The sequence below is a fragment of the Rhinichthys klamathensis genome, unplaced genomic scaffold, assembly GCF_029890125.1.
Source record: "Rhinichthys klamathensis goyatoka isolate OS25496 unplaced genomic scaffold, OSU_Roscu_1.1 h1tg000111l_1, whole genome shotgun sequence".
Taxonomy (NCBI): domain Eukaryota; kingdom Metazoa; phylum Chordata; class Actinopteri; order Cypriniformes; family Leuciscidae; genus Rhinichthys; species Rhinichthys klamathensis.
The window spans coordinates 5,658,698-5,671,454 of NW_026606649.1; the positions used below are offsets into that span (position 1 = coordinate 5,658,698).

At 36.2% G+C, this 12,757-nt stretch overlaps 1 protein-coding gene across 1 annotated transcript in view; it reads left to right on the forward strand.

The window, feature by feature from the left end:
* Positions 1-12,757, forward strand: part of pcca (propionyl-CoA carboxylase subunit alpha) — a 43,092-nt gene that overhangs the window by 26,505 nt on the left and 3,830 nt on the right. Inside the window, exons 15-21 of the mRNA XM_056254325.1 lie at positions 1,018-1,086; positions 1,173-1,248; positions 1,341-1,554; positions 4,381-4,483; positions 5,801-5,899; positions 6,696-6,749; positions 11,468-11,608. Of these exons, the coding sequence (XP_056110300.1) occupies positions 1,018-1,086; positions 1,173-1,248; positions 1,341-1,554; positions 4,381-4,483; positions 5,801-5,899; positions 6,696-6,749; positions 11,468-11,608 (756 nt within the window). The remainder of the gene's footprint in view (positions 1-1,017; positions 1,087-1,172; positions 1,249-1,340; positions 1,555-4,380; positions 4,484-5,800; positions 5,900-6,695; positions 6,750-11,467; positions 11,609-12,757) is intronic.

Sequence of the window (12,757 nt, forward strand, 5' to 3'; positions counted from 1 at the left end):
TTATTTTAGACATTCTGCTAAAACACTTTATGCATGAAGATTTTGGGGTAACACTTTATAATAGCTGCCCGCTTTTGATCATTAGTTAAGCATTAGTAAACAGTTAATTCATCATTTATAAAGCATTAACAGACATTAATAAGCAGTTTATAAATACAGCTATAAATACTTTATTCTTAATTTATAAGAATATCTATAATGTGTTTAATAATTGTATTTTCATACTTTATTAATTATCAATTTATTATTTCTAAATTAAGTATTGCATTATTTACAATCCAGTAATTTAGGAGTTGTAAGTGGTTCATAAGATCACTTAGAACGTGTAAGTAAATGATTAATAAATATTTAAATGTACATTCATACATCTTAAATATTTATATGTTCTGTATCACTGTGTTGTGTTTGTTTCCTTTTTTTAGAAGAAAACTGAACCTTTAAATCTCCTTTGTAAATGCTTTACAAGGCATAAATAGTCCTCACTTTAGATAAGCTCACAAAAATAGTTAACTGACCACTATTAAATGCTTTATAACTACCTGAATTAACCATGAATAACAGTAGAAATGCATGTTAATAAAGCATTTATTAACACACTAGGTAGCTATTACTATGTGTCTGAATAATATGTATGAATGTACATTTAAATAGTTTATTAATCATTTACTTACACTTTCTAAGGGATCTTATGAACCACTGACAACTCCAAAATAAATGGTTTGTAAATAATGCAATACTTTATTAAATGATCAATTTATCAATTCTAAATGAAGTATGAAAATACAATTATTAAACACATTATAGATATGCTTATAAATCAAGAATAAAGCATTTATAGCTGAGCTGTATTTATAAACGGCTTAATAATGTCTATTAATGCTTTATAAATGATGAATTAACTGTTTACTAATGCTTAACTAATAATTAATAGGGTGCAGTTATTATAAAGTGTTAACGTTTTTGGAAATTAGGTTTTTTGAATGATAATTGTCATTCAGTTTTGCTTTTCTCTTGAAGGTTCGAGTAGACAGTGGAATTGAGGAAGGAAGTGACATCAGTATTTATTATGATCCCATGATTTCCAAGGTAATAGAATAATAATACCAGACCATCGTAACAGTCTCATTTGATTTAAAATGTCAGATTGATTTACTGTTGTTGTCATTGATTAGTTGGTCACATATGGTAAAACACGAGAAGAAGCTCTGAAGAAAATGGAAAACGCGCTTGATAATTATGTCATCCGAGGTAAATGACATAAAGTAGTATGCAAAAACATTTAAATGTGAAAATATTCCAAATACAAATTTCTTTCATTTCTTATTCTGTCATTTGCTCAGGTGTGACCCATAACATTCCTCTACTGAGAGAGATCATTGTTCACCCACGGTTTGTGTCTGGTGATATCAGCACTAAGTTTCTCCCGGAGGTGTATCCTGATGGGTTCAAAGGTCACATGTTAACAGCAGGAGAGAGACGGGAGCTTCTGGCTACGGCTGCGGCACTCTATGTAGCAGCACAGCTTCGCTCTCAGAAGTTCCTGGGAGATCTGAGGTGAGAGGCAGATGGGGCATCTGGATTACACACGCTGACAACTACCAGTTACGATGGTTAGGGGCCTATACTGCACTCTTGTAGCATTTTGTCTTTTTCCCAGCAAAAACAGTAATTTAGTTAAAGGGTCATGAAACCCCCTGTTTCAGCTGCAGTCAGTTCTCACCACAATTTTTGAAAAATGCTACAGAAGTGGGCGTGGTTAAGGAGAGACAGGCAACACTGCACCGGCTTCTGATTCAGACAGTTTTATTTCTGCAAATTACCATTACCTGCAACACAATGTACACATGGTTTTGTAAGCTCACTGTAAATTACATAAATACATACATATCCTGTGACCGCTATAATTTAATGCACAAATAAATGCACAGCCATTCACATTTGTTCTCTGTCGAAAATATATATGAACACGCTGTTGCATCTTTGATCACTTTTGAGGCTTATTTTGCTTCGTTTTTATAAGCTGTTTGATCGGTTAAATTGCCGCTAAGACCGGTTACACTCACAGTGTGGATGAATCGTGTTTGTGCCGAAGACTCAAGATCTATTGAAGAGAACTTATGTGAAGCAGAAACTCTTACAAAGCAAAAACGAACACTTATTTTTGAACCATTAATTCATCTCACTTACTGTATGCGATCTCACTGTTTGAAGCGCCTGGCATAGGAATTCAACACGTGCTGTCATGAATAATTAAGCAAGGCCTCTTCTCATTGGATAAGGACACGCAGTCTCATTAATAATTATGAGACACAAGAAAACGTCACATCCTGTGATGCAGACACAAAAACAAGTTGAAAATAGCTCAAAACGGTTTAACATTTACTAGTTTTCTCCTACATTAAAAACTAATGGATGCTAACATTGACTTCAATGATGTTCACACATGGTTGTGGGTTTCATGACCCTTTAAACAGTATTTCACAATACCATTTCCCAGTTATCTATGACTCTTATTAGACCTTCATTAAACAAACATAAAGCCCCATTCACACCGATAATAACTATACCTACCTATACACTTTTAATAATCGTTCTCATTCTATTAGAATAGCGAAGTCCACACCACATAATAAACAGAACGTTATCGTCCTTTGGTGCAAATGCCAATATAGTTACTGTTATAGTTATCTTTCTTGGTGTGGGTCTTAACAATGACTGCTGAATATCAAATTGGCATTGATATCTAAACATGGCTGTTCACATATGAATGTGCTTATAGTTATGATATCATAACTAGGATGATATTTGAATAACCATTTCTTATTTTTAGCTTGGTTTTCATAAATCGACTGGTGAGCGAGTTTTGTGTAGTGCACATTAGAGTATGTCTACTAGTACATTATATAATAATCCATCAAGATTTTTGTCTTCATAAGAGCTTGGAAAATCCGGGTTTCCATTATTTGTTTAATGTTTTCCATTGTTTTGTGTGATATTCTGTGTCTTATGGAAGAACTGCCGAGAGAGCTTTGGGTTTTAAATCTTAAATCCATTGTTCATGTACACTTGTTTTTTATGAAACTTAAAAAAATTTCTGCAATGTTTTGAATGTTGTTGTTGTTGTTTTATAAACTCTGCTGATGAAAGTATGTCAAAAGGGTAACATTGTATAGCTGGCTCACATAAAAGATGATGTTTTGGTGAAATTGTTAGAATAACTTATGACAGTCTTGGTAGCACGAGTTAGAATGAGTCTCTATTCTAAACAAATCGGTAACGTTTTGCACCATATGGCATCATTTTTCAACAAAAGTGTTTGTAAAGTTATTACATTAGTTATATTGTAGCTGTAAAATTACTAGCAATTATTGCAAATGGAAAACAAATGATTTGTTCGGGGGGTTTTTTTGGTTAGTTTTTTTGAAGGACACGATATAAACACAAATTTAAATGTATAAAAAAATATGTTGGAGAATGTGAGAAGTGTTGGAAGGCCAAGTGAAAAGTGTTGTAAAATGCCAGCAGAAGAAATCCTTATTGTTGAACACTGGATAGTAATAAATAATCTAACTGGATCTTCTCACCATCCAGCGTTTTCAGACAAATTTCTAAAGATCTGCAGCAGTCTAGTATCTCACAGTGCTTATGAGAGAGAGAGCTCATGTCTTGAGAGAGCACCATGTTCCATATGAACCGTAAATGCAAGCTTCAGACAATAACCACCTTATGTACAAACAAACAGGAAATGCGCTTAGCAGTAATCCACTTACAAGCATACAGCACTGTGAATAAACATTTAGTGTATGCAACTATCAAACTGCTTTGAAAGTAACCACCCAACACAAGTTGTATTTAATATAAAATGATCCTTTTAGTGTAAATTAATTGGTTGGCAATGTACCTTTCAGACTCTGCCAATAAAACACTCATGAATTATTCTTCATCTGGAAAAGAAGACCAATTTACACTTGTAAAAAAAAGATGCAGAGAGACCATCTGTCTAAACATCTCTCCAGTTTCCCCCTCCACTGTCTCTTTTCTCTTTTTTTATGCGTTTCAAAAGTTATTGGTGGGGGGTGGGCTTTCTCTTTGTAGTGAATGCAGCCCACCATAGTGGAAAAACACAGCATTCCTCCTAATACATTTACTTTAGGTCTCCTAGCAGAAGAGCTGTCAGTCAAACAGCCAGTGACCAGGTGGTGTGTGTGTACGTTTGTTGTGTTTTTTAATTCATCTGTAGAGGAGAGAAACTGTATAATTGAAAATGATAATAGTGAGAGATTTGTGAGCAAAGAGATTATAGTGAGAGGAAAAAGAAAGTGTATTTGTTACGCCTGGTATGACAGATGATAAACATTCTCTGTGTGTGTTGTGTTCCAGGGTATCCAGTGTTCCTGTAGAGAGCAGAGTTTGGGAGTTGTGTGTGGAACTTGATAAAGATGTTCACATGCTGGGTGTGTCTCGGTCTGGAAACAACTATAATGTGAGTGAAAGTGTTTAAAATATCACATCTCATGTCAGATCTCAGTTTATTTTCCACATGTAGGAGCTGTGGTGCATTTATGCTTGACACATTGAGGAGTGGTCCTCATGTGGGGGATACTGGTTCGATCCTATTCCTTTTTATCTTTAATAATTTCCTGTAAAAATAATTGGTCATGTCTCATTAACATTGTTGTCCGATTTTGACATGGTTTGGATATCATGGTTAAAGATAGCATGGTTAAGTACACCATCTGAAGTCTGGACCCAATCTTTCTCCATTAATGGCCATTCAGAAGTAGATAAAGTGCAAATATTTCCTAATTAAGGGGTCTACATTTAATTTAATTTTATTATTTTATTTTATTTTATTCAGCATTGCCAACACATGTTTTAGTGGCTGCATAGTGATGCGTAACATGATTAACATTTATGGCTCAAGTGATTGACTTCTGTGGTTCCCATAAGCAAAGATGAGAGATTTCACACAATTCCAGCAACAAATATTGTCCTCATTAAGGTCATAACTCATCCTGCCTATCCAGCTGATTTCTGTGAGAAGGCCCATTCTCTGCTTCTGTTATATAGTACTTCCATTGAGCGCTCCTGCTTCCTCACTAATGTCTAACACAATGTCCTCTGTGGTAGTATTTGCATTGAAATCAATCCCTCGACTCTTGAGCCTAAATCACTTTAGGATCTGTGTGTCTTCCTCTTCTGTTACTGAAAGACCCTCATAGAGCCGCTGCTCTCACACTTTCCCTAAGACGTCACTCACTAACTGTGTGTTTAGACACCTGTGGCCCTTCAGTCAAGGATAAAAAGAGCCTCGGGGGTTCAGGGGCCTCACCTGATCTCCGTGGACCCCTCTCTCTCTTGCTCTTACAGCTGAGGGCTGCATGTGTGTTTCTCTCCCACAACTGCACATCAAACTGGACCCCCTGCTCCACAGATGGCCCTGGAGTTTCCAGTGTCCCAGCATGCTTTGGGAATGTGACTGATTATTCAGAACTGTTGTTTAGACAAGTGTTTGAGGGCTGAGGGTAATCAGTTTGACCAGTGACACTGGTTTAAAGAAAAGACTTACATGAAACCCCCCACCTCCCCTAACAGGCATCAGGTGGATTTGGGTGTAGAAACTACTGAATGACCTTACATGGGTTCAGAAACTTACATTTGGATTTCTTTGTCTCGCTGTTTCTGTCTCACAGATCAGCTCTGTCTTTTACTCTGTCACACATAGTTACTCAAATATAACAATTATAACTTTTGTTGTCCTATGTCAAACTCCCACTGTGTGTTTTGTTTGTTGGTTTAGGTGGAGATGGATGGAGAGAAGGTTGAAGTGTCTGGACAATGGAACTTGGCCTCAGCACTCCTGCCCATCACCATCAACGGCAAACACAGGACTCTCCAGGTTCACAAACATACGCATATGTAGGGAATAACTAGCTCTGGTCCATTATTGAAAAGTTATGATGAATTGTTGTAAAGTAATGCACACTTGAGGTAGTAAAATTTACACTACGGGTGTAAATGCGTTATTGTTCAATCCAATAACAATATGGATATTGTTCAATCCAATCAATCCTCTCAGATGGAAATTTTTAGGAAATTGTCTAGCTTTTTTAATATTTAGTATTAATTTATTTTTTAATTTATAAGTTTGATGATGTCACACTTACTGGGATTGTTCTTGGGAAAAACCCACTTTGATATTATTATAATAAGTTATATAATTGGATAGAGGCACAGAAAAGAGATCCACCCTATTTCACAAAGATCTACCCACTTGGAGATTCCTCGCCTCGCCACTGGTCCAGAGTCAATTATTCAACTTATTACATGGCTCTTTGGAACATTTGATTCTGATTGGTCAACTATAAAATAACGATTTTTATTTTTATTTTATTTTTTTAAAAGATGGCTATACTCTAAATTGACCAGCCTCCAGGCAATTGTTGCTCTTATCACTGCATGATTTATTTCTGTAGATTAAATCAATATGTGATATTTATTTAGTTAGTTAGTTAGACAGGCAATAGTTGGTCATTTGCAAAATAAACAGCGGCACTCCAGAATCGTTACAGAGACACTAACATGTCAACCAATCAGAATGAAGAATTCACCATCGCTGTGGTATAGGCCCACCACAATATACATTCAAAGACACTAACAGGCTTTATGTCTTAATGTTTCCTCTCTGAATGCAGTGCCTCTTGCGGACAGCGGCTGGGGAGATCACCCTTCAGTATCTGGGCACTTCAGTAAGTCTTTAAACAAGCACCTCATAGTGACACCTACCAATATAAACTGTATGTCAATGGTTCTCAACTGGTTTTACTTCAAAACCCAGATTATACATTGGAGATAAAGTGGTGACCCAGCATAGTAGCAAATTTTATGCTACTGTGTTAATCAAAACAATTCTAACATTGGAATGTATTATTTTTTAGTGTTCTTAAGCTACTATTTTTCCACAGCACACACATTTATCCAAGTTTATCCATGCTGTAAATAAGCTTGCATTTAATTTAGTGATGGTCATATTTTCTTTTGTCTTGCATACTTTGTCATTTATTTTAGTTAATAATGGATGAGGATTTTATTTAAGGATGAGCATGTCAGCATGTGTTCTGCTTAATTTGCTTTCTACCAAGTGAAAGATAAATTTGTGCCAACATACTGCACAGTTTGATTGAACAATAATGGAAGGCAAAAAAAAGAACAATTTGGGCAATAATGACCAAAATACTCCTCTTTTAAAAGTTAATAAGCATATTTATATTTCTATCCTAGCCATTCCTAATTATATGGTTGATTTCATTTTATTTGTATTTATCCCCCCCCCCCCCCCTGTTATCTAAGACCCTGTCAGAATAAACACATTTTTGATTTGTTCACCCATCAGTTGAGAACCACTGCTAAAATTAATGTTGTCATGGGACATTTTGTAGCTAATCTTAGATGTTTCTGTGTTAGTTCGTCCTCAAGTGTTTCTTATGTGCACTGTTCTGTAGCTGTATATGGCCGTAAACTAAAAAGCTGTGCATACCAAGGATAATAAATATAATAACTATACAGTTTTAATAATCATTCTATGAGATTCTATGAGAATATGGACTTCCACACCACAGCAATAACGATAACTGCACAGAGGAACAGTGTCATTGGAATCACTTTCAGAATGTTTTCCAGCTCCCGAGGGATAAAAAAAATGTTGCAAGCCAATCAGAATCCACCTGACTTTAAGATGCTTGAGCATTTAATGAAAATAAACAACATTATCATCCGTTGTTGTGAGCGCCAATATAGTTATCGTTATATTCATCGTTCTTGGTATGATCGTGCCTTTGTTTGTGTGTTCATGAGCACTCTGTGGTGTTTTTCTGTGAACATCATGCTGGGTGATATATGCTATATTATGTCACTCACTGGGGCATGTATCCTGTCTTTACACTCCCGTCGATCTACCAAACATTCACACACGCAAACGCACAGACTCACACTCAAGGCACAGGTGTCTCAACCCAACTACAAATCAAACCAAGCCGTCCTGTCTTTGTTTACCCAAAGCCACCTAAACAATCAGCATCAACGTTCTGCAAGCTTAAACAAACAAACAGGGTTAAAAACACAGTAACTCTGTAAAAGAAGAGGAAATGCCGGCTTCCAGGCTGCACACGCGTGTGCTTCATGGGGGGTCTCTGCTTCAAAGTCCTTCTGAGGTGGTTTGTTTCAAAGTTTCCATGGGGTCACGGCTATTATGGGATGCCTTCCGTTCATTCTATGTTAACAGATCAGTGGGGCTGTGGTTTGTTCAGTGCTTGTCTGTTTCCATGTCAGGGCCAGCAGAAACCAGAGTTTCAAAGTTTTTAGGGTTTCCTCCTGTCAGAAAAGTAATATAGATGTTTTTTTTCTCAGGAATCGCACTTAGAAATTCTGTGAGACCATTAGTAGAGCACTTCAAACTGCCTTCACTAACCCAGTGTTTCCCATCCCTGTTCCTGGAGGCACACCAATCAACACTACTGTTTCAAACTATTCCTAATCAAACCCACCTGATTCAACTCAGCTTGTTAGAAGAGACTCCAAGACCTGAAATGAATGGGTCAGGTAAAGGTGTACTGTAACAGGGTTGGAAGGGTCGACTTATAAAAAATATTCAGGTGAAGTTTTAGCACTTCCCATAGGTGTGATTGACTTTTTGGATGCTTCATGAAACTTACAGAGATGAAGATATTTATCCATCCTTAATCTGTATCCATTCATAACTGTCAGTCACAGATGAGGCTTTTTTTTTTTTTTAAGTAATTGCGAATTAATTTGTAACTCCAGACTTTGAGTGGTAGTGTTTTCGTTTTGGGTTACACTTTATTTTAAGGTGACGTAGTTATATTGTACTTACTCAAATAAGTACTGAGTACTATTAACTAACTACATGTACTTAGGGTTTGGTTTAGTGTAAGTTACGTGTAATTATGCATAATTTACTGTTATTAGTTACTACAGTAAGTACATGTAGTAAAGTAAATAATATGTCACCTTAAAATAATGTTACCTTGTTTCCAACCAACCAACCAACCAACCAACTGTTTTCAACATTGATAATAAGGATCATGTGACACTGAAGTCTGGTGTAATGATGCTGAAAAATCAGCTTTTCCATCACAGGAATAAATTACATTTTAAAGTTTATCAAAACAGATGAGTTATTTTAAATTGTAATATTGACCCCTACCTGCACGGTAGTGTAATTTGGAATGATACAATATGGAAAAGTAGTAGTAGTGGTCCCAGACTTTCTTCTTTTTTTTTTAGATTTAGATCAAGTACCCACTATGTTGTAGTACTTCTCATAAGCACATTCTGGTAACATCTAAATATTTCAGTTGTGACTTCACCTTGTTGCTCAGAGATTTAGTGAGTTGACCCAGGTCACAGAATCATCACCCTTCATTACTGTGTGTGACCTGAGTTTAGCAGAATGATGTAAGGCTTCCTTTGTTGAATTCCTGGAAAGCAGACATATTCCCTTCAGAGAGCTACCCAGTGATTAATTAGTGTGGCACCTTTTCCTTTTTGCTAAATATAGCACAGATATTACATCACAAATATACAGGGGGGTCTTCACAATGACACACTGGTCAGGAAGTGCCACTGAGGGTGAGAAACTTGTAAAGAACTAGTAGTAAAAAAAGTATTTGGCTCTTTTGTTGAGGACAGACAACATCCAGCATTAAAAATAGGTTTTTTAGAAACTATAGACACACACACACACACACACACACACACACACACACGTATGTGTGTGTATATATATATATATATATGCCAATTTGTTCTTGTCAGATAAATACCTTAATGTAACCGGATGGTATAATTGCTTTTACTGACATATAAATTAAGCATTTGCTAAGGTTTTGAGTTCTGAAAATGGCCCTGGAGGTATGACCCCCCCACTGTACTCAAATATCCATCTCAGTGGCCTGTTCTTTATGTGACTGTATTAATTAGCTCTTCATTTGCTCTGCAGGCTGTTATGAGCTAATGGCGCTCCATTAGTGTCTGTATGGAGAGCAGGGGGCTGATGCTCTTGGCATACTGCTGCTACTGTGAGAGAGACTGAGAGTTTGTGGGAGTTTGCGTCGGTAATCGTTAAATTGACAAAACCGGTTTTCATTCATTGAGCAGTGCGGAGGGCCAGGCTTCACTCGTCTGTTAATTGAATTAGACTGGGCACTGACAGAGCCTTTCATCTGTCTGAGACTCACAAAGTAAAATAAACTGTTCGGCATGTGTTTGGAAACCGATTTGTGCTGCCATCTAAAGGAGGAGATGGGAAGCTTAGGAGAATATCATGGGAGACCAGGCCAGCCTAGCCTAGTTGTTCACTGACCGTATGTTGCCATAAGTAGGTCTGAAATACACAGAGAAAGCCATCAGTTAGCATTTATGTAATTGGCACTTTTTTTCACTGGATCCCCCTGGAAGTATATGATTGCCTGATGGCAGCGCATCACATGAATAATGTGCATATAGTGTGTCCCAAGCTTTTTTTTTTTTAACTGTGGCATAAAAAGGGGAGAAATTAGTTCATTTAAAGCCTTTAAAAAAGAGCGGGAACTGGTAAAACATGAAATGTTAGTGATATATATATATATATATATATATATATATATATATATATACTATCCTTCAAAAGTTTGGGGTCAGAGAGATTTTTAATATTTGTAAAGAAATTAATACTTATTCAGCAAAGATGCATTAAACTGAAAACTCACCTTTGCCATCACATGAATAAAATAAATGTCAAAATATATTAAAATTTAAAACCATTGTGTCATATTTCTGTTTAATATTTATAAATATTGTAATAATATTTTACAATATTACTCACTTTACTGTATTCTGATCAAATAAATGTATCCTTGCTGAGCATACGAGATTTCTTTCTTTCTAAAACAATCTTACTGACCCCAAACTTTTGAACTGTAGTGTATGTTGCTCACAAAAACACAATCAGAATACACTTCTAATTTTGAATGACTGTCAGTGGAGGCGGATGCAGTTACGGCATCAAGCAGCAGGGCCTCACAGGGACCTTATATCCAGCTAAATCATGACCCTGTCTGAATCATATTACACACAAAAATAAGTTTATGAAATTTCAACATTAGTTTTGAGACCTTTAGTATCAGGTAAATTAAATGTACATGGGCATAATATATGGGTATGTTCTGCAGCATTTCCATCCACCTAAAGTCATTTTCCATAAAAAAGTTTTTGGGTGTGTAGTTTAAGACTAATATGAAATTATTGGTCTGAACAAGATGTCCACTAGACTTTATGCTGCTAAAATAAATGATGAAATGTGTTTGTCTTCTGGAGTGTTTGTCTTTTGGTTGTTTATAGCATCGTAGTTTTCTGTATTTAATTCATTGAGGTATCTGTGTACCCATTTCTCTGTGTTTCATGTGTTCAGTTTAAGTTGCGTGTGCTGAGTAACCTGGCAGCGTCCCTCAGTAAGCACATGCCAGAGAAGGTTCCTGAAGACACCAGCAGTATTCTCCGCTCTCCCATGCCAGGATCAGTGGTGGCTGTGTCTGTTAAACCAGGGGATAGGGTAAGTGACTTACTGGAAATACTGCACATTCAGCATAACTATATTACTCTCGTTTTCTCTGTTTAACTTTATGATATGGATTCAAATTCAGTCTGGATTGCTTAAAGGTCGCTAGGTGAATTGTTCCAAATAACTGCAACTTTTAAGGAAGCTGACCTCTAAATATTACACATAAAAACAATCAGACAGTTAAATGCCAGTTAGTTAGACACAAGATAAAAAGAATCGAGGGATATTAGCAATACATGTAGTATGAAAGTATACACTTTATCTTTAAAGGAAAGTTCAACAAGAAATGAAAATTTACCCACCCTCATGCTGCAAAAAAGTACATGTGGCTTACCATTTTCCTTGTTCTCCGCTCAGTTTTGGTTAAAAAGAAAAAACTGCAGTTGGACAGTAGAAATGCAGTAGAAATTTTATATTGGTTTAAAATAAATGTGAATAATGGCACATTTCCGCCACTAACTGGACTGGAGTATGCAGCACTAGATGGCACACAAAGAAATGTCTTCTTTTTTTTTTTTTAAAGCTACATTATGTAACTTTGTAACTAGCGATTAAATTATAGAACTACAAGTAATTTGTGTCGTAACGTTTGTGTGAGTGCTTCCGCTGTTCTGCGTGGATGAATCTGATGGCTCGAGGTGCACTGGTGTGCCCATGGGTACCGGACAGGTGATTTGTCTTTTCGGTGTGAATGACACTCAAATATCAATGTCAACAAAACTCAATAAATAAATAAATGATACAAAATGGATGTTTATTGTTTTAGGGTGCTTAACTCGACACCTTTACTTTATTTTTTTATTATTCTCAGGTTAGGTAAGTTGAATCTGACCTAAATAAAAAGGATTTCAAATCAGACAGAAGACTTCTCAGTGGACTCAATGTTATAAATTATTCCCCCGGGAGGCAGATTTTGTTATAAAAATAGAAGTCAATTTACTACTTTCTCTAGCAGTGCAAAAGTAAAAAATAACATCGTTATTTAACATAGTTTAACATAGTCTAATAGTTTTGCGAACCTAGTCAAGTCGAGTCACCTTTATTTATATAGCGCTTTATACAATACTGATTGTTTCAAAGCAGCTTTACAGTGATAACAGGAACATGATGCATTTTGGCTGTTGTTGCACAACAATACAC